The sequence below is a fragment of the Syngnathus leptorhynchus genome, chromosome 8, assembly GCF_054491065.1.
Source record: "Syngnathus leptorhynchus isolate UIUO chromosome 8, UIUO_Slep, whole genome shotgun sequence".
Taxonomy (NCBI): domain Eukaryota; kingdom Metazoa; phylum Chordata; class Actinopteri; order Syngnathiformes; family Syngnathidae; genus Syngnathus; species Syngnathus leptorhynchus.
Genome location: NC_141202.1, coordinates 2,502,169 through 2,523,245, shown reverse-complemented (window position 1 = coordinate 2,523,245; position 21,077 = coordinate 2,502,169). Strand labels below are relative to the sequence as shown.

Below are 21,077 nucleotides of genomic sequence, written 5' to 3'. Positions count from 1 at the left end.
CTTCCCAGCATCAGCAGCACCCTCTGCCGCATCTCACGCACACTTTACGTGCCTTGTCATCATCACGCACTGGGGCAGGTTCGGGCTTGCATATGGCACGATGCCGGAGGCGGATCCACGCTGGATAACACGCAGAGGCGTTCAAATGGTGATTTGAAATGCGGCGTGTTGTTAAATATGTAGCTTGTGAGCAAGAGGGGGAAGGCGCAGTGTGCTAACGTCCGGCACACTTAACACGCAAGTGGACGTGATGCCCGCGTGACCGCGGGGAGGAAAGAGGCGGCACACCAAGGCGGACTTGTCACCATTCGATTCCCGTGAGGTGGCGCATCCTTTTTGGTGCATTTTCCAAATCGATGGAATGTGTTTGCTGTTGATATAGGTGAGAGAAATTCCGCTTTTTTTCCCATCTCGGTGCTCCAGATAGAAGGTCGGAGGATGCTCGCTCGGGAGGAGCACAACGCACACACACATAGCCGAGCGGCCCGCAAGCTGAGAGAGATGCGCGTCTTTCCATCTTTGTGGGATGTTTGACAACGCGCTACCTGCTGATGCTTGCCGCAATGCCACTGGCGAGAGTGGAAGGAGAGGAAAGAAGCAAAAAAAAAAAAAAAATCAGCGAGAACAACCGTCGATATGAGCCATGCAGAGGAGTCTTATTGCAGGAGGGGGTTGCTGCTGCGAGCTGTATTGACTTCTACGGCCATGGCTGAAACAGTCAAATGAGCTGGCTGTCCATTCTCAACTTTCTGCTGACCAGGCTCACAATGTTCAGCCACCCTTGAACTTTGCTTAAAGAACGACCGACCGATTCCTTCCATCACATCTCCAACATGCCCTCGCCGTCAGACTCCAGCAGCGTGGCATCGGCCTCGGGCTCCCGGGGTTGGTCGGACAGCCGGCGTGGCATTTCGGGTCGAGGCCCCGGGGGGGCCAAGTTGCTCCTCTATCTGGGCTTGTGCCACCTGGGTCTGGGCGCCATGGTCCTGGCCTTCTCCTTCACCAGCATGGCCTTCACCTCGTCTGCTCGCGTGAGGCAGTCTTGCCCCTTCTGGGCTGGATTTTTTGTAAGTAGAGCAACTCACAGAAATGGTAGCACATCTGGACTATCACTAGTTTGAATGGAATCGATAAAAATTCAACCCCAGTTAGAGGAAGGGTGTGCACACTTATGCAACTCCACTTTTCTCTGCGCTTTACTTGTTTGTAGGTGGTGGCATCTGGGATAGTCGGCATTATCTCATGGAGGAGACCTTTGACGCTGGTGGTATGTCCATTTTCCTTTTCCCAAACTTTTTTACCGGGGACTGGTCCTCTTACTTCAATGAGTAACAGGTATAGAAAATGGATGGAGGTTTTACGACAAATATACGGTAGCTGGGGGAGACAGACGGGATGTGGTTTGACGTGGCCGAGAAATAACCAACAAGGCACTTAGTCTTTTCACAAGATGTCATGCAATTGCACTTTTTTTTTTTTTTTTAATAGACACCATAAACAGCAATTGAACGTGACAGTCCGCACGAGGGGTCTTGTATTATTAATCGATCTGGCAACCCCTCGCAGATGGATCCTCTTGTAGTTGTGAATTATTGATACATTCCTGTGAAATATGGCTTACATATTTGCAAAGTTACTCCAGGATGGAAATGTCTTTCTCCCTGGAGGAATACTGATGGATAGATGGAAATTGTAACGATACTTTCAGTTTGGTCCAAATTGATATTATGGTGATAAAAAAAGAGAATAAAAAATCTGTGGTGTGTCCCCGTTCCTCCGCAGGTTTCTCTTTTCATGCTGCTGTCTGCAGTGTGCGTGATCCTCAGTCTGGCCGGCTCCATGCTCTCCTGCCAGAACGCGCAGATGGTCAAGTCCATGCTCACCTGCCAGGTGTAAACACAGCGAGCGCTAAAATGCCCTTCGGAACAGATGGAATATTCCAGGATTAGATTTTTGTCTTTTGGTCAGATAGCAGTATCGCAAAGCCTGACTTGACTTTTGTGTGTGTGTGTAGGTGGAGAGCGGCCGTTGTGTGTGTTGCGCGCCCACTGAAATCTGCTCCAGCAAAGAGGACGGAACCCTCGTCCTCAACCGTAATTCCGACTGCCACTCGGTTAGACATCAACTGAAGGTAAAGCCTCTCGATCCTTCTCGTTTTCAGGTCAAATGATGATGTTCCGTATTGTTCTACAGGACTTGTTGTTCAGCGCGTGTGGTCTGAGCATTCTTTCCACCATCATCTGCACTTTGTCCACGGTCACCTGCAGCATCCATATTTTCTCCTTGGACCTTGTTCACCTGGTGAGTCCACACACAAATCTCATGGGAGGTTTTTTGTCGATGATGCGCTTCCCATCCCGACCTAGCTGGCGCCGCACCGTTCTCGTTCCGTCAACCCGGAATGCACCACGCCTCAGGACGCCTTTCTGACCAATATCATGGACTTTGAAGAGTTTGTCCCGCCCATCCCGCCTCCCCCTTACTATCCTCCTGAGTACACATGCAGCTCAGAGACAGACGCACAGAGGTAAGATTTGGATCTTCTCACTTTAGCGATACGTCAATAATCCCAATTGCGTTGTGTAGTATCACCTACAATGGCTCCATGGAGAGTCCCATTCCGCTCTACCCGACTGACTGTCCTCCTCCTTACGAGGCCGTGATGGGACAAAGAGCTGCCAGCCAGGTGAGCATGATTGTGGACAATTTTCTTTTTGAAGTGGAACTCTGCTGATGTTTCTGGTGATATTGTGTTAAGGCAACAATGTTCGACCAACAGGGCGCTGAGCTGTCTGGTGAGCGAGCAACGTCCACAGCGTTCAGTGGAGAAGGTGAGCAAAGTCTTACATATGATTGTAGACTCATCAAATTTTAAAAAAGATATGGCATCATTTTCCCTTACTTCATGTATTTAGTCTCCATGGACAGTGGGTCTCTGCTCATGTCAGAGATCGTGGACATCCCAGATGATTCATCCCCGTCCGAAGATTCCTGTCTGTTGGAGGTGGGGATGAGGCTTCAAGGCGGCAGGGCCAGCAGGACAGCCAGCGAGGTGAGCGACGGGCCGGACGTCGGATCGGTCAGCTTCCGCTGTCCTCGATCGCAAACGCCCGAGAGTCCTCTGGCCGGAGGACCCAGAGCCAGACGTTTTCTCCGAGGAGAGAGGTCCAATTCGTGTTCTTCCCCCAGCACTGCGACCCCCACGTACAGGTGGGTGGATGCCGGTCATTTGGAATAAGATCCAGTCCCCCGGTTTTGTTCGTCTAAAGGCAAGAGTGCCAAAGAATTTTTGGTGTTACTCGCCGTGTTCTTGCTCACTCCTCCAGGTCTCCAGTGTTGCGGCGCCAGGCGTTGCTAGCTCGAAGCTGTTCCCAGTTGGGGTCCATGGAGGGTTCCGACTCACAACAGAAATCCCCCATACCGGACATCCGAGTTCGCCCGTCCACTCCTTTACGCCGAGGGGTTGTCCATGACGCCGGCGAGCAGAGCGGTGGACAGCGCCAGCCTCTGTACCTGCGACGACGGGCCGGGAGGAATAACGGCAGAAATGACAACGGAGGCGTCCTACGCATCATGAGGTCACGCAGTGAGCCGGGCCTCAGCTCCTCTTTAGGTGCAGGTAATTAGGGCAGGGCGTTTCGAATGTCATCAAAATATACCCAAAAGTCCTTGGTTCCTTTGAAAAGGTGCTAGATGACTGGTTAAAAATATCTTTTTGTCCTTTCTCCTCCAGACTTTAGCTTTGGGATCAGCAAAGCTTCTCCAGACATAGGTAATATTTTCTCAACTTTATAAAGATGGAAGAATATGGTGTGTCCATTCCATATGAGTTGAGAAGAATGATTATTTTTCTCCAAAGGTCCATCCAATGAGGCGTTGCTTCTGCCCCGCACAGCTTTACCGCCAGCTACGGCTTTACCGAGAAAAGACGGCATCCAACCTGCAGATCCGGGGGTGCAAGTTCCCCCAAAAGCTCCGCCGGTGTCGCCCTTGCGTTTACCCAGAGAATACCACCGCTCACTTGGCGACCTCAAGGTTTGTCTGAAAAGGTTCTCAAATATGTCCGACTTCCCGACCTTGGGAAAAACGAACCCAATCTGAGTTCTGAAAATAATTTGGTTGTGTGAATACAATGTCATAAGTCTGTTTCCAAAAGTCACTGTGTCCTACTTTAAGCTTCCATATTTATATTTCCAATCTGTCTCCCCCGCAAGGTGACTCGAGTTCTGGTGGCTCGCTTCCTACAGCGTTCCAAACGCAACCTGGCGCCCTCCTCCGAGCATGCTGGAAGCACGGGGCAAGTACCTAAAAGAAGAGCAGGTGCCGAGGGCACTGCCACCAACCATCTGTCTTTGGAACAAGTATGTCCATTCCATTATTCCCTCAAATAGGACATCCTTGCTTATATAACAAAAACAAAAATCATCACGCAGGTTTGGCGGGCGCCTTGGAGTACCAGTCGAGGACAACCCAACCAACAACGTACTCACCATCACTCACACAGCGACAGCCGCCACAACCGTAGCCACAGCGGCCGCGCCCCGCAGGGCATCCACTTGCGCAGCTGCGGGGATCTGAACTCCTCGTCGTCCCTCTCCGTACGCCGATTAGTGTCTCCTCACCTACAACGTGGCTCGTCGGGAGCGCTTTACTCGGAATCGGCCCTGTGAAGATGATCAAATAGAAGATCCATCAACTCCGAAAGTCTTATGGCCTTATTCAGAAAGGTGCTGTACATCACTCTGAATACCAGACGAGACGCTCTTTCCGTTCGGCCGCGGCCTTCCCTAGTGGAAAAATACTGGAGACTGACGTTCAACATAATGGATTACAATATGCTAAAGACCCTTTTGTACATTATTGTTCGACATAAGGGGTCGGCAGGGTGAACAGTGATTTAAAAAAAATATATATTTTGTCTTCCATGTAAAAAGAAAATGAAAAAAAAGACCTGACCATGCATATTTAGCTGAGTGCGATCCTTCTTTTGGCAATTCCACCCGCTTTCCGCCACCAATGTATTTGCCAGCATCTATAATATGAATGCTTGTATTCTCTATGGCTGGCCCCCTTGGAAATACGGTGTGGCGTTTGTGCATGTTTTGCGACCCCCCCCCCCACAAACATCAGACACAGTAAATATATCTTGTGAAATGTCTTCATTTGCATGGGTTGACACCCCCTCCCCCTCTTGTCCACACTAAACGTACAAGAAGTGTTCAAAGTGTGTCTAATATAGAGTGTTGCAAAAAAATAAAAATAAAAAAATGCATATGCAGCACACCCCGTTTGGTGTGCAATATGTCCTTGTGCACCAAGCATATCTGATTGTGGCTTTTTCAGTCGGATCCTGTAAGATAAAGATGTGTTAGTTGCACTGAGACTCAAATGAAATGAGGTTCTTGTAATAAATGTATATAATTACAAGGACACTACCGTATAGGGCTCAGACCGATGGGATCAGACTGATTTGTTTTTTCTGCAAAATGTACCCAAGTGAAAATGATGGTATCAGCAATGGTGCATTTTGTATCCACGTATAAGAAACATATTTTCAAAATGTACATGTACTGTCTACACACATACAAGCACTCTCCACCGAGGCGTGTTTCTACCTCCTCGTCTTGCATTATTATTGCATTATGTCTTGCATTATTTATTGAAAGAAATGAGTATCTGTATGGCAGGCTTTGCAATACAATCTTAAAACCTGAATAAATTGTATGTAAATATGACACCTATGTATTGGTTCTACATGTAAACTGCGGGTAGTGAATTTGTCTTTAAATTTGGCAAGGTATTAAGTGAAAGAAAATATTCAAGGTTGCCGAATTGTAAAAAAACAAGATATTTAACGCGTATATTACTTTCTTTCTTTATTCATGTTTTAGTTGAGTTTTTTTTTTAAACTTTTATTGGTCTCTTAAGTAGAAAAAAATAAAGGCTCGCCCATTGGTTCACAGTATCCACACTCCACTTGAAACTCCTCCCACTTTTGAATTCCATTGGCCAGTCTGTGAAAAAGCCTATCCTGGTTCGATACAAGTGGCCAATGAGAACGCAGAGTGTCAAATCGAGTCTTCTTAATCTCCGCCCATAACTACAAGGCGCAAGGCGTGATGGGAAATTTAGTTTTCCAGCTTCCTAATAAAACGGGCGTTATCCCAATGAGAACTACAATCTGCACATCCTGGTTTCAAGAGACATTCACGGTCCTCGGTTTGATTTCAAATCAAAAATCCATCGAGGCGCAACTTTGCGTTGATACAGTTTGGGAGACGACGACAACACAAGTATGGTACGTAAAGAACGTGTGTAGTTAATAAAAGTTGTTTTCTTTATGAGCGATGAACACCGGTCGCTTGCTGATCGGCAGTTTAAAGGTAAACGATTCCAGTTAACGTCAGCCAACGCTACTTGTGATGACAAGAGAAGCTGCTAGCTAATAATAGCAATTCAGCTTAATCCTTGCTCACTAACTAAACGCAGCGCACCACTTGCTCGCGTTCAAAGAAGCAATGTCAAAGGCTTAGTTTTGGAAGTCATTGGAAAGGAAGGACACTCGGACCGTTTTTTAGGATGAGGCACCTTTTCCGATTGCCCGTCCCGAAAATGCTTCGCATCATGCGGCCAGTCGGGACGTCGCTTAAAGTACAACACCGGGCATCACTGCTGTCGTCTCTCCAGGGAGACAACATCTGCAACGGGTCTCATAGCAAGAAGGCTCTACTCTCGGACCCGGGGCTGTTCGAAGCCCAGTTCGAAGAGCTAGTACGGGAGCTGACGGAGCAGGACCTCACAGACCCTGTACTGCTCGACGCCATGAACCGGCTCAGAGAGGTGACATGACAGCTACAGTCTCACTGACTATGCCCCGTCTAGTGAGTAAGACTACTAAAATTAATGGTTTTAGGTTTTGCTCTATAATGCCCCGGGAGGCAAAAGGAATCGCGGCCTGTCTGTGATTGGCTCTTTGCGAGAGCTCCTCCCACCGACTAGGCTCACGCAGGACGACGTGCAGCGCGCTCTGGTGGTCGGATGGTGTATTGAATTGGTAAGTTGTGACGAGGTCATCGATGACCAATACTTGTGTGTGGCTCCCCAAAACTCCCTGTTGGTCTTAAGACCGTAAAAATGTTTTTAACCACATTAATTTGATCATTTTTGTCCATCTGTGGCACCTAATGTGTCACACTGCTTCAACACCTTTTCGCTCTGCGGGTGTTTTTAGCTTCAAGCCTTCTTCCTTGTCGCCGATGACATTATGGATGCGTCTGTGACCCGCAGAGGACAGCCCTGCTGGTACAAGAAGGTGAAGCTTGATCCATTTGGGGGGGAAAAAAATCAATGGAGAGTGTCCTCCATTTTTTTTTTTTTTTTTGTATGACTCCTGTTTTTAATCATGATTTTAAAAGGACGGCATTGGTTTGGATGCCATCAACGACTCCTTCCTCTTGGAGGGCTCCATTTACAGACTTCTCCGCAGACACTGCAGAAACCAGCCCTACTATGTCCACCTGCTAGAACTATTCAATGAGGTACTACTTTATTTCTAGGTTGTATTTTTGTAATATACTAAATTCAAGGCCAGCACGGCAGGCTAGTGGTTGGCACAAATGCCTCGCACGTCAAAAGCACTTGGGTTTAAACTCTTGTGCGGAGTTTGTATGTTATAAGTAAAGTTGTGATTTCTTTTTATTATCGCAGACCTCCTTCCAGACAGAACTGGGCCAAGCTCTGGACCTCATGACAGCGCCCCCTGGTCACATTGACCTCAACAGATTCACCATCGAGAGGCAAGTAGACAACATGGAGGGAATAAAATCCCTGCGGCACTATTCCATGAAATAATCCAATTTCACTTCATTGGTCTGAATAAAAAATTTCACCTTGTCTTGATAAATATTGTGAAACACTTTCAGGTATAAAGCTATTGTGAAATATAAGACTGCCTTCTACTCCTTCTACCTCCCAGTGGCAGCAGCCATGTACATGGTGAGCAAGGCAGTCATTGAGCCCCCCAATTAATAAAACTCTTCCTGAAACATCTCTATCACATTTTTATAGGCTGGAATCAATGACGAGGAGGAACATAAAAATGCTAAACTCATCTTACTGGAGATGGGTGAATTTTTCCAAATACAAGTAAGTAATTATTGGATTTTTTTTTTTTTTTTGGGACAGAGACAAACAATGTGCTTGTGTTGTAGGACGACTACCTGGACTGTTATGGAGACCCCGCTGTGACAGGAAAGGTCGGCACAGATATCCAAGATAACAAGTGCAGTTGGCTTGTCGTCAGGGCGATGGAGGTCATGACCCCTGAACAGAGAACAGAGTTAGAGGTAGGTTTCAGTTGAGCAATCTCCCTGACTCGATTGGCTAAAAGTGACATTCGTTGTGTCCCTCAGGCGTGTTACGGGCGGCACGACGACGCCAGCGTGGGCAAGGTCAAAGCGTTGTACGACGCCCTGCAGATGCCGAGCCTCTACCGCGAGTACGAAGACGAGAGCTACCAGCGCTTGCAGAAACTCATCGCGTGTCACGCTCAGAACCTTCCTCATGCCGTGTTCCTCAACTTTGCCAAGAAGATCTACAAGAGGAACAAGTGAATGGGACAATGACAAAGGACTTGAAAGATCTGAAGTGGGGGGAGTTATAAACCGTAGTGGCAGTGGTTTAAATGAATTAACAATTTTGCTTCTATTCATTGCAGCATCGCCAAGTCATTTAGAATTCATCTGTGATTTGAAGATGCATGAATTTTGCCATAAAATCAGAGCTGCACTTTGAGGCAGACCTGTTGTCTATATTTTTATATCAGCTGCTGTAAGTATAGCCTGCCCAGAACTTGTTTATTGCCTTTAATAAATATCAAATGTACAGATATATTATGCTGTTTTCCCTGACGTCTTGTTTTTTTTTTATTAACGTGTCCCAAAATAAACTCTCATCCACCTTTTTTTTGTTTATTTGGATCGCCTATCCAAGCTTGACTTTAATTTATATACTATGTCAAGTCGCTGCAAGTCAGTTCCAATAAAAGCCAGCAGGGGGTTAAGTTCGAAAGTAATTATTTGCAACAGAACGAGATGAATGAGATGTTATGACAAGCCAAGTAAAGAGGTGGGGGTCAGCGTCTGGCAAGGTTGGTACAGCTTGGTGCCGGAGTCGACGGAGCGCTACGCCCTTGCGGGAATCACGTGACACACCGGGGGAGAGCAGTACCGACCACGTGACCGAGCGCCCTCCCTTTTCCCCCCTCGCATCATCATTTCGGTCGTATCGGTCCGCGGTGGATCGCGAGGAGACTGATGCTCATCACGTCCGGGAAAAGACGAACCGCCCGAGATGGACGCCTTCTACTTTGACGTGAGTCGTCATTTAAATCTTTTATTTTTTATTTATTTTTTATTCTGTATACAAGTACATGTGAAATAACAGGACGATCGGCCGCTTGAACTGTAACACAGCTACCGATTTAAAACGATCGCTTGACATGATCTTTTAGGTCATAATACAAATGCAGTAGCGTTATTTGAGAGTGTAATGGGAATATGTGCCCCAAAACAAGCGGATGGGCCTTCATAGTAGGGCGATGCGGATGGTACCCCCACCTCCCTCCGCCCCTCCCTCCCACCCTCCTCCCAGTCTCCATCATGTCTATAGGATCAATAAATGCAGGCTCAATACCGTACACGTAAGCAGAGTCAAATTACATGTCATCACGTCCTATTTTCCAAGGAGCTTGATTTTTTTTTTTCTCTCTCGTCTCGACGTGCCAATCAAGAATGAGCCGAGTGTGATTTACATTGCAGTGACGTGAAAGGGCACAGTGCAGCAATGAGCAATAGCATTCCTCTCATGCAGCCTCACCGCTGCTGCCTGATTATTTCATGCTCCACTTAAAGCGGCTCGATCTAGCTTTAAGGGATGCTTTTGTTTCCTTTCAAAAAAAAAAAAAAAAAAGAGGAAAAAAAATCATATTCATTAGGAGCTGGTGAGGGTGGATGCACAGATGGAGGCAGGCAACAACAGCAGTGAGCAGGCTGAACAGATGATGATGATGAGGAGGAGGATGGTGGCATTATAAGTAAAAGTGTATAAATTAGATTATAGTTGAAATTCACATTTTATAACATTAATTACGGTAACATTTTAACTCGATTGATCGATCAATGACGATTCAAATGGCCCATGACTGATGAAGACTCTCGAAAATATCTTTTTTAATTTACAGCGATTAGAAAATGAAACTAGGTCTCATTTGTTTTTTAAAATTACATGGATCAAATATTCTTGCAGGCTGTATATGAGTCAAGCTGAAAAGTTGCCCACCTCGGCTACAGACGATTGATTTAATTTCAAAAGTGATGCAAAAAAAAGTCACATATTGCTCATCATGAATATTCACTATGTGTTTCCTTTGATGTTTCAGGGATTAGGAAGTCATTCCAACATGTGATCGTCACGCCGTGGCAAAATTTGGCTCGGCCCAGCGTTTGTTACGATAAAACCAAAATATCTTATTTAAAAAAAAAAAAAAAATCCAATTATCACGATGCAATCCTCCGCTCAGCCTGGCAAGCCGCGGCGTTTTGACGTCAGCAGGCGGACCACGACCTACATGGGACCGAAGTCTCGCGGTGCTCAGAAGGAGGATAAAAACATGAACACCGTCACTTCGTCCTCCCCGAGGCGGGTCACGAAAACTCCCGTGGCCGCCCCCAGGACCAGGCCGACGGCGCCGCCGCCTCGGGTTCCGTTTACCCAAAGCCGGTTTGGTGCAAAACAAAACTCCGTCTCCTTTAAATCAGCAAAACCCAAACCCAAAAGTGTTCGCACGGCGGCGGCGGCGGCAGTGACCAAAACGTCGCCTCCTCTTCCTCCGGCTCCTTCCGTTCTCCCTCTCGACCCAAACTGCAACGAGCCCAGCCTGCCTTGCTTGTGCTGCGACGGCCGCTCGCCGCAGGACAGCAACAGTATGTTCAACCATAACCACAACAACAACAACACCGTTTCTCTCCGGCACCAACTGCAGCTTCCCCCGCCGCCGCCGCTGGTGGTACCCCAGAAGAAAAACGAGGAACAGCCTCGGTCCCCCTCTGGAGAGAAACCGCAGCCTCCTCCCCAAACTGAAGAAGAAACCGCTCTAGATGACAAGAAAGACGTCAAATCCGAGGAAGAGGACGACGAAAGCAGCAGCGGAGACATCGATATCGACGACGAGGACGACGGCGACCACGACGACGAGGACGACGACACCCTGGTGCCCTCGTGCTGCGATTGCCCTCCCTCCCTGCTGGAGTTCTCGCTCTCCTCCTCCACCTCTTCTTCGTCCACTTCCATTAGCTCCTGCTCCGATCTGGAGTCCGACTGTGCCGATCAATACCCTCCTGAACAGCAAGATCGGGTATCGACGTCAATCAAAGAGTCTTCTCCGCAATGTCAGGCGCCTGCACGTTCGCTCCCTTCCTTACCGATCAGTCGCTGTCCCGTAACCTCTCACACGCCCGTTTCGTCCCCAGATGAGGGTTACCCCTCAGCTCTGGACACGCCTTCTCCAGACTACTTGGGAGTTAAAGATGATCCCCAAGTCACCAAGCTGGGTTTGCTGGATTTTCTGGAATCGGTGGGGGAGTTTGGGAAAATGGAGCGTTTCAGTCAGGTGATCCAGGTGGCCCGTTGGGATTTGGAGGGCGAGCAGAATTGGGATGTCTTGAGAGATCGCTTGGACCACTTGGATCGCTTGGAGAAGGTCAACAGGGAAATCAAACTGGCCTACGTTGCCAGACTCCACGAGAAGGGGTTTGATCTGGGGGATCTGGAGGAGCAGAACCTCTCCGACGTCATGGATGAAATGGGCAACGTCGACATGGGCTGGAAGCTCTACAAAAGCGGCGGGGGATTCATGGGAGAATCTCAGGAGTTCTCAGATGCCGGCGTGGACCTGACGGCTCCGTCGGACAGCGACGATCCTCCCGCGCCGGACTCCCTCACCCCCTCCCCGGCGGAGCCGCCTCCTCGACCCCCGAAACCTCCGGCCCGTCACGCCAGCGTCAACTCCGACCTCCACACCTACATCAACATCAGCCGGGAGACCACCTCCATGGCCGTGACCACCTCGCCCACCTTGTCCACCTTCTCGCCCAACTCTTCCTCTCCCACGTTCAGCACCTTTCGCTGCGAGAAACCTTTGCCCCCGTCCCCGCCGTCCATTCCTCCCCTCCCTGCCTCCAAACCTGTCCAGTACCTAACTCTTTACACCGCCTCCTCTCCATCCATCCCTACCCCAACTCCTCCTATTCCTCCACCTCGGAGGAGACATCTGGCCAGGAAGGAGGCCCAACGCCTCGCTGCCCTTCAAGCGGAACAGGAAAAAACGCCGCTGTCTCTCCCGCCTCCCACCACACGCCCGCCGCCTTTGCCTCCTCCCCCGGCAATATCCTCCTCCCTGCCCCCTCCAGGTATCCCCCCACCACTGCCGCCGGCGCTGCCTCCTCCTCCTTCCTTCCATGCTCTGGATGTGGAGATCCGCAAGTTGCTGATGCTGGCGGGATTGACCCAGGCTGAGCTCCTCAAACTGAGCCCAGAATTGGGTGACTGCGTCGGGGTGCTAGAGGAGGAAGATGTGGGGATTTGTTTAGCCGAAGAGTTCAGGGACTGTGATCCCGAAATGGTGGAAAAAGACAAATGGAGTAGCAGAGGGAAGTCAGCTGGGGACGGAAGGGCAGACGTTCCCAAGGTGGGGAAGTCAGTGGAGGGCAAAGGGGTCCAGAGGACCACCTCGTTCTCCGAGATGGCTCGAAGGCGGAAGAAAAGCAGCATTTTGACATCAGACACTTACTACAGCACCACTTTAAGTCACACGCTGGACACAAAAGCAAAAAACACGAGCTCTGAGTCCCGCCATTATCCAGGTGAGACGCTAGATTCACCTCCCCCTCCTCCTCCACCTCGACCTTTACCACCAGTCCCACCAAGCGTGCCGCCCCTTAGGGTTAGCACGCTCCTGGCTAACTCGGCACAGCCCGAGCGCTTCGATTGGCTGATCGCGTTCACGCCCGAGGCCGACATTCCGTCGCAACCCGCCCAATTAAGAAAATTCCCCGTCGAATCGGCAAAGAAGAACTCCCCGGTTCCAAAGGTCACCAGCTTCAAAGAGTTGCGTTACCGCAACAAAAGCAGCGCCCCTACGACTAAAGTGATCACCGACCCGGACCCCGATCCCTCGGTCATCACTCCGGACCCCGACATATTGTACAACCTGAAGTGGAGACGGGAGAAGGAGGGCAGCGGAGGCAGCCAGTGGGAGTACACCTCTCAGGCCCAGGCCTTGTTCATGCAACCGCCCCCGGCGCTCACCTCCATGGCGGCCCTGAAGGAGATGCTGCAGAGGGTGGACGAGGAAAGCGCGAGAGGTGACAAGCTAGGCTGTTCGCTCAGCGACAGCAGCCTGTGGACAACCGGCAGAGAGTGGGAGCGCCAAGATTTGACGGTGAGGAAGGCGGACAAGGAGAGGCGGGAAGAAGAGGCGGAGGTGAGAGGACAGGCCGACGGAGGGAGAACACTTGAGTCAAGAAGCATTGGTGAGAGGCCATTCTCATTTTACAATCTTATATGTGACAGATGCACTCATAGTGCCATATAATTTAATGTAACAATGGAGAGAACACGAGTGGCAAGATGGAGGATGAGCATGAGTCACACAACCCTTACAGATAATGAGAGGACAAACTGGGAGGGATGACTGTGTGTGTGTGTCTGTCTGTCTGTGTGTATGTGGAAGGGAGATGGATACTGGGGGTAATATGAGGAGAAGGTTGGAAAGTCTCCAGCAAGTGTTATCAGAGTGTGATGTCATCACTGCCTCATTCAATTATTTATTGCCTCTCCTTGGTAAGCAAGGGAGAAGGTGGAAAGTTCTCCGGTGACCTCACCAGTTGTTGTTGTTTTTTTAAACCTCCCTTTTAAATATAAATCTGTGTTATCTCGTTTGCTGTCTTTTAGTTTCGTTTGAATCCATCACTTTTGGTGAACCGCTTCCAGCGTACCCTGTCTCCCACTCTCCAGAGTGACACAATAACTGGGATCGGGTTACTTATCTCATACAGTGCTGCAGGAGAAACTATAAAACTCGTCGAGATAAAACATGATTTAATTCGTTTCAGACCAATTATTCTAACATTTACAGAAATGATATGGAAAATTCGCGAGTCGTTTAACTTGAGAATGTAATGATTAAGGCTAATTTGCAGAATGGTCCGTTTAATGTGACGTTTTAAGTGTGTACGCCTTTAAGATTTGTACGGGGCGGGGCTTAGAAGCTCAACCAATTACTGACAACTTTTCTTCCAAAACAGGAAGTGCTGCTTGTTTACTTCCAACCCGAGTCGAAACGTGATATCTGTTGTTCTTATTTTTTAATCTCAGAAGTGATCGAGTGGAATTTAACGATCAAATCAAGGTAGTTTTCATTCGATCGAGCGGTGTACTATTAGGACGGAATAGGTTCGAGGTCATTGCTGTCTGACATCTGACTCCGCGTGTGCGTTTGGGGCATGTAGGAAATCTAAATGCCCGTCCTTATCCATGGAGAAAGAGCAGGTGACATTTTTGAAACATAGTTTCACTTTTATTTTTGGTGTCATCTCTTATCGTGTCCTGCCAGCTAAAATCCAATAGTACTGCTTTTCATGAATCACTCAAACTGTAAAAAAATGATCTTTTATTTCATGTATGTCTTTTTGACTGTGATACACTTCTAAGTGTGCATTTTTCTCTCAACAGACACTAACATTCTCTGCATCTCTCTCCTTCCTGTTTACCACTTCTTTTTTTTTTTTTTTACCTCTCTTCCCATTCTTATGTCTCCATTGTTTGTCCACGCCGCTCCTGCATTACTCTGCTTATGCCTCCCGCAGTTTCCTCTCCCCCACTGTCCCTTACCCAGCCCCCCCAGCCTTATTTCCTCCACGCTGCCCCTACTTCCCATCCACAGGGCCACATTCATATCAATTCAAGGCCGCACGCCCACGTCGGCCGAGAGTCCTCAGACACGCTCGGAGACCCGAAGTGGGCTCATGCTGACGCTGTGTTTAGCAACCGATCCCGGGCTGATTTTGTTTCTCCCAACCGTGGGAAGGAACTAAAGCAAAATACAGCAAAGCAATTTCCCAATGGTTGCAGGATTGATGACACGCCGGGCTCTCGCTGCAATTTGGACTCTCTCTACTGCGGCGACAAGCCCGGCATTGCAGACGGTGTTCCTGAATGCACCACCCCGTATAAAAACATAGACGTCATGATGACGCATTCGCGCGGCCCACCAAAAACAACAGACCCTGACGCTAACACCACCAGGATGTCCAAAGAGCTGCCCCCTTTGCCCACCTATTACCTGCACCGCTCCAAGCTTTGCCCACTGCACGGGGGCTCCCCTCCTCGCCTCTCCCCCATCGGAGCCCTCTCGCCTCCCCAGCGGCCGGGACCGCTCCCTCCCGGCGCGGTGGGCTCCGACCTCACCTCGCCTCTTTTCCCCCGCTCGCACACTCTTCCCGCCCTGGCCGCCCCCATCTACTACCCGCACCTGTATCCCACAATACCCCTCTGTGCTCCCCCTCTGCCCCCCAAACTCTACCAGGGTTCCCGACAGCCGCGCGTGGCCAGTAAGCTCTTTCTTTCTTTCTCTTCTTCCTCTCTCTACTGTATTGTCGTTCCTCCCCACTGTCATGATTGGAATGGGAAATCGATGTTAAAGAATATCATGCTGCCAAATATAAGCTTGCGTGGGGTGACATCTGCTTCTGACACATTGGGCTCTTGTCACTGCCTGTCCGTCTGTCTGTCTTCCTTGTGTGGCTGATTTGTTATTTTAGACACACTTGAGTTGTGTCTTTAAGCGAACACAGACAAGACAATCTGTTTACATTACGGCCTCCGATGTGTCTGTCGCCGACGTTTACGGATTGTTTTGTATCCGTTTTACGTAGACTAAGATAGATGAAGAACCATAAAATGGCCTAATGGCTGCCTATGACTCACTCCTCCTTCAAATCATTTGCTTTGTCCTGCCTCATCACCGATGTCACCTATTAACATTTTATTTTTTTAGTTAAGCTATATCTCTCCGCCATGGCTTCTCTTGCGCTTGTTAATATCAGTTTTTATTCCTCTAAGTCATCCCTCTCTTTTATTTATTTGTTTTACTGCTTCCGCTGCCAGCTGTTCGCAGTGTGTCGTTCGCCGGAGCTGTGCAGAGAGGCGACGCGTCCTGGATGGGCGACGAAATGCCGCATCCAATGAGAGGACAGCGGCTCTCCTCTCTGCACCTGCTGGAGAAGAGAGGTATTGCAGCTGCACTTTTTGGGTGCGCTTTTTTTATTTTTTTTATTTTTGCTTTAACCGCGCAACTGTTATTTTTCCTCCAGCTCTCGTCAGTGCGGTCAGCGTGGCGGTCGAAGCCGTCTTGGCCCAGTTCAGTTCTTCTCGCACGGTGGTTCAAAAGGTGAGTCATTCTTCAGTGACGGACATTTTGCTTTCCATCTCAAGGCGAATGATGCACTGGATTTGCCGTATCTCGCCTGCTCCCTCATCTTGTCGCCCTCCCTTCCAATCTTCAGGCCTTATCAGGAGACAGCACCGTAAATCCATCTCTGGGCCGCCTGGTGCTGCAGTGCCTCTGCCCCGCCCTCCACGGCCTGCTGACGGACGGTCTAAAGCCCCACCAGAGTGACCTGATTGCAGGCAGGAGGCCAAATTCGGCCTGGAGCTTGGTTTTGGCTTCGACGCGGCCAGGTGCGAGAAAGTATTACTGCAATTGTCAAATCTATTGATTTGATTCAGAGCTGTACTGAATGGACTCCAAATTGTGTCTGCATTCTTGCAATCATCACTCAGGTCCTAAAACAAAAGCGCTATTCAATTTACAAGTTCGAGTTGGCGAATTGCCTCAGCTGAAACAGAGCAAACAGCGCTTCAATGCCTTCGTTCTGGGATTACTCAAGTAAGTGTCGCTTGTTCACGGGAAGAAATGATTTCTTTGATCGGGGTCTATAGATCCCCCTCTCTTTCGTTCTAGTTCGAAGCAGCTCGATTTCTGGGTGTCTCTCCTTCACTCTAGCAGCGGTGAGTACCCTCAGATTTGTTTTTGTCGTTTAAATGGCCTTTCACCGCAGTCGTCATCATCATCATCATCTGTTTTGTCGATCCGCAGATGTGTTGGACACAAACTACCGACCGTCCTCCTTCATGCGGTTGTCGCTGAGCGTCTGCCAGCCCTTGTTCGACGAGCTTCTCCTCGTGCTGCAGCCTCTCAGCCTGCTCACCTTCAATCTGGACCTGCTCTTCCAGCACCACCACCTGGAGCCTCACAGTCCCGCACCACAGGCGTGCAGTCCCCCCACTCAGAATGCGGGACACTCAACAAAGGCGATCCGATCCGAAATGAGAGGTGGGAGATATATGGAAAGCCTCTCGGAGGTCGACTTTACAGGTCCCGCACATCAGGTAGAGGAGGAGGGTAAAGGTAGTCCTAATACAGCGTGGTCCTTCAATCTGGATCACACAAGTCCACAGCTGCGGTGGGTTCAAGACAAGAGGATTGGAGAACTACCTCCTCCAAACATGGAGGAGGAAAGCCTCGCTCAGCAGGCCGGACAGGTGCTTATTGAAGTTCAAGTCAAGTCTGACTATTCGGACCTGACGTTTGTCTTTCCGAATCACAGGCGATCCAGCAAGGGTGGGGCGCAGTGATGCGGTGGGGAGGCCGACTGAGCCAGAACCTGGCCGAGCTCAACCCGGCCGCAGGGAAGACGGATGAGGCGAAGACCGGTCTGCCAAATGGTCAGGCCCAGACAGAAAGCGATTTTGCTCCAGTTAGCTCTGTCGCGCAGGTGCCATGGAGTCTGGGTCGCCTCTTTGGCTCGACCTCTTCCAAAAGCCCCGATAGCCCATTGGGTCACGCAGCACCAAGCAGGTGAGTCCCTTTAAGCGTTTTGGGTTTGGATTTCACGGATAAGATAACCACATTTTTATCTGCGTGCGCAACCATCTAGGCGACCCTCACAGTGGTTGGCTCCCGGTGTCACGGCGCTGACCCGATTAGTGAGCAGCACTTCTGCCCCGGTTTTAAGGAAGACCCCAGAACCGATGGAAGAAAGTCACACGGTGGCGGAAAGAGCGTCTGATACTCCAGAGACAACAGACAAACCACACAGGTACTTTTGTACGCCAGCTCAACATAAAACCTTTTGACATAAGATCCAAATCTAAACCCTGGAAGCATTTCACTGTTGCAGTACAGCACATTTTTTTAATGGAAAATTTTGCAATATTTTTGATTGACTCTCCAAATGAAAATACTCAGCCTAATGTTTTATCTTTCATTTTATAGCTTCTTATGAAATTTAATTGGCACTTACGGGGATGATGTCATTGCTCGTGTTTGTTTGGCTTACACTATCCGTCTTGGCTGCGGGCCGCTCCTCAGGTCCGTCCGAACGCTGTGCGACCACGCCGCCGGGGCGGGCGCCGAACTCAGCTTTCGCAAGGGGGAGGAGCTCGTCGTCTTGGGAGGGGTGGACCAAGACTGGATCCGTTGTCGCCAGGGAGACAGAGAAGGGCTGGTACCTATTGGCTACACCTCGCTCATCATGTGACGCCGCAACAGCTGGAAAAACAAAACAGTCCAATTATATATGGGAATCCATCGAGTATGGTGGAGCAAATGGAATCAATTCTTTAGGTAATATAGCCCATTAAATGCCCATCCTGCCCAGCGGGTCGATCAGATCAGCGAGCGCCAACTGGTCGACACGCTTTGGGATTACTGTCCCGGAACCTCCTATTGCATACGTGATCATGTCGTGAACTGTAGCTGTGTGTAGGTGTGTGTTTTATTGCCCTTTCAGCCCTAAACTCACCTTTTGCCACCTCCCGGCCACCTGGTTCAAATGTGTTTGAAATTTTACTGCTGTATAAATATACATAAATATATATATATATATATAAAAAAAACAAATATATAGGTACATATATATATATAGATATAAAAAGTGAGATTGATATTGCATTAAACAGAGTAAAAAAAACGCACGCGGATCCATTCTCGAGTGGTCGTCACACATACGTGTTTGAAATCCAATAACCTTCCTTCCCGCGTGCTTCACGTGTCGTCTCCAAAATCAAATGCATTTGCCGCTTTTCCTCAAATAGCGGCCTCCTTTTATTTCCTAGATAGTACAATAAATGCCGCCGATTGAACTACAAATTCTATTCGAGCGAAACCAATCAGTCTTTAAATAAAGGTCGTCAAATGCCGAGTCAGCAGGCTGCTATTTGAGGAAATACAATCGCATTTTATGATTACCCACTTATTAAGGCTAACTAATTTCCTACTGGTTCAACCCGGCATGGGCTCATTAATCTTTGCTCATGTTTGAACACCGAAGTGAATGCAGCAAGCAAACCCTCTCATGTATATGGCGATGATGATAATAATAATAATAATAATGTCTGCCGGTTTGTTGGCTTTTGCATCCACCTTGAACCCGCAAACCTGCCATGTTTAAGCTTCTCTCGTCATCCATGTTAGCTACAGTGGTAGTAGAAAGTGGTCATGTTGTGGCAGTGATAGGTTCATAAACAGTAGGCTAACTTTGCTTTGCTGTCATCTATTTGAGTGATTCTTCTCATTTTTAGAATTGACAAGACATTGTATTGTACAACGTGAAGTAGAGTTGTTTCATTTGCTAGAAAGTCATCCACCCATTTGTTTGGTTGCACTGTTTGTATTCTGAGCAGAGAATGAGCCATTCTCTTTTTTTTCATGTTGAAAAGAAAAGAAAAAAAAAAAAAGAGTGAATGAGGCGAAGTTGAAATGTTTACCAATGACGTCATGATTTTTTTTTTCTCTTATTGATCAAATCAGCTATCAGGGAACGCTTTTGTTATCGTGTCAATGGCCGTGTAGCATTACCGTCACCATGGCAACAGTAGCATTACGTTAGACTGGTGCTCATAATTCAAGACTCAAGATGGTGCCATTAAATAGACGAGTTAACAAGAAGCAATCCGTCTGGCTAGAACATCAATTGACACTTTTTTTTTTTTTTTTTGCATTACCCCAATGTGAGGGTAACGACTGCCATGCATTTGTTTGCACGCCTTTTATTTATTGGATGGACTATTTATTGCTCTTTAGGAGTTGAATCGCTGGGTTCTGAAATATGTGAGAGTACGTGTTCATGTCAGGGAAAGCACATACTACACTTTCACTTGTGTTTAAGTGTGCGCGCAAGCGGGGGGTGTAACATGGGTAGTAGTAGTTAGTAGCTTCCTTCTCCTCCTCCTTTCCTCTCTGGTGTCATGTAGCCCGTAGACATACCCTGTGCGCCCTATTATTGATTACGGCATAAAGTGTCCCTGTCACTGTCTACTTCCTGCATGTGCTCGTTTGTAAATACACCAAATAAAACCTACCAGTATGAACCAAACTTGTTTGTATTTTTTTAAAGGAGTTTTACGTTTAAAAATTGTGACAACATAAATGTATGACGGAACTATTGAATTGCTTATCTTTTTGACCACGCTGTGGTCGGTTTGATACTTTTCAGACTACGAAATATGTGACATTTTCTACCATGGACATAAACGGGGACATTCGTTCGACAGTTTTGACGTGGAATACACCGTACGCGTACCTTGACTCGGTTGAAGACCGCCCTTAAGATCCCCTTAGTCGGTATTAGTTTGTATTTCGACCTGACTTTATATATTATTTGCGTATTCGAAGTACATTTTTGATGAAACGTACTCACATTTTTTTACCGCCAGTGTAGGTTTGATTGTGGCGTAGGCGCGTGCGCAGATTGAATATTATTCGCGCATGCGCATGCCTTCCTGTCAAAAAAAAATAAAAATGGCAATGATTGCGCAAACGTCAACATCTAGCGTTACCATCCGCTTTTAAATGTTTGTCTCTCAGATTAAAGCTACGAGATTGTTGCCCCCCTTCAAAACAAAACAAGCCTTTTACGAGACATAAGGCCGCTTGTAAAAGCCATCATCACCCTTTT

General features: G+C 48.3%; 3 protein-coding genes across 4 annotated transcripts; all 3 read left to right on the top strand.

The window, feature by feature from the left end:
* Window positions 1-114: 114 nt before the first annotated feature.
* Window positions 115-5,090, top strand: entrep3 (endosomal transmembrane epsin interactor 3). The gene is made up of 14 exons (XM_085919102.1): window positions 115-1,067; window positions 1,211-1,267; window positions 1,783-1,890; window positions 2,015-2,131; window positions 2,194-2,301; window positions 2,367-2,527; window positions 2,587-2,686; window positions 2,759-2,831; window positions 2,916-3,210; window positions 3,327-3,619; window positions 3,734-3,772; window positions 3,860-4,035; window positions 4,215-4,361; window positions 4,434-5,090. Exons 1-14 carry the CDS (start codon window positions 834-836, stop codon window positions 4,668-4,670), a joined length of 2,145 nt encoding a protein of 714 aa, XP_085775228.1. The 5' UTR covers window positions 115-833; the 3' UTR covers window positions 4,671-5,090.
* Window positions 5,091-6,123: 1,033 nt separating this feature from the next.
* fdps (farnesyl diphosphate synthase (farnesyl pyrophosphate synthetase, dimethylallyltranstransferase, geranyltranstransferase)) lies at window positions 6,124-8,962 on the top strand. Its single transcript, XM_085919098.1, is given in 11 exon segments — window positions 6,124-6,261; window positions 6,264-6,298; window positions 6,688-6,840; window positions 6,914-7,054; window positions 7,232-7,312; window positions 7,416-7,538; window positions 7,708-7,796; window positions 7,923-7,995; window positions 8,068-8,145; window positions 8,211-8,345; window positions 8,412-8,962. Coding segments are annotated over 11 exon segments (1,203 nt in total). The 5' UTR covers window positions 6,124-6,167; the 3' UTR covers window positions 8,613-8,962.
* Window positions 8,963-9,264: 302 nt separating this feature from the next.
* On the top strand, window positions 9,265-20,495 carry rusc1 (RUN and SH3 domain containing 1). 2 transcript variants are annotated; one of them, XM_085919097.1, is made up of 12 exons: window positions 9,265-9,372; window positions 10,439-13,589; window positions 14,925-15,668; window positions 16,225-16,347; window positions 16,431-16,507; window positions 16,623-16,797; window positions 16,900-17,005; window positions 17,081-17,127; window positions 17,216-17,661; window positions 17,727-17,977; window positions 18,057-18,218; window positions 18,491-20,495. In XM_085919097.1, exons 2-12 carry the CDS (start codon window positions 10,562-10,564, stop codon window positions 18,657-18,659), a joined length of 5,328 nt encoding a protein of 1,775 aa, XP_085775223.1. In that variant the 5' UTR covers window positions 9,265-9,372; window positions 10,439-10,561; the 3' UTR covers window positions 18,660-20,495. The 2 variants fall into 2 exon arrangements, with proteins under 2 accessions (XP_085775223.1, XP_085775222.1); XM_085919096.1 differs by lacking the exon at window positions 14,925-15,668.
* The last annotated feature ends 582 nt before the right edge of the window (window positions 20,496-21,077 follow it).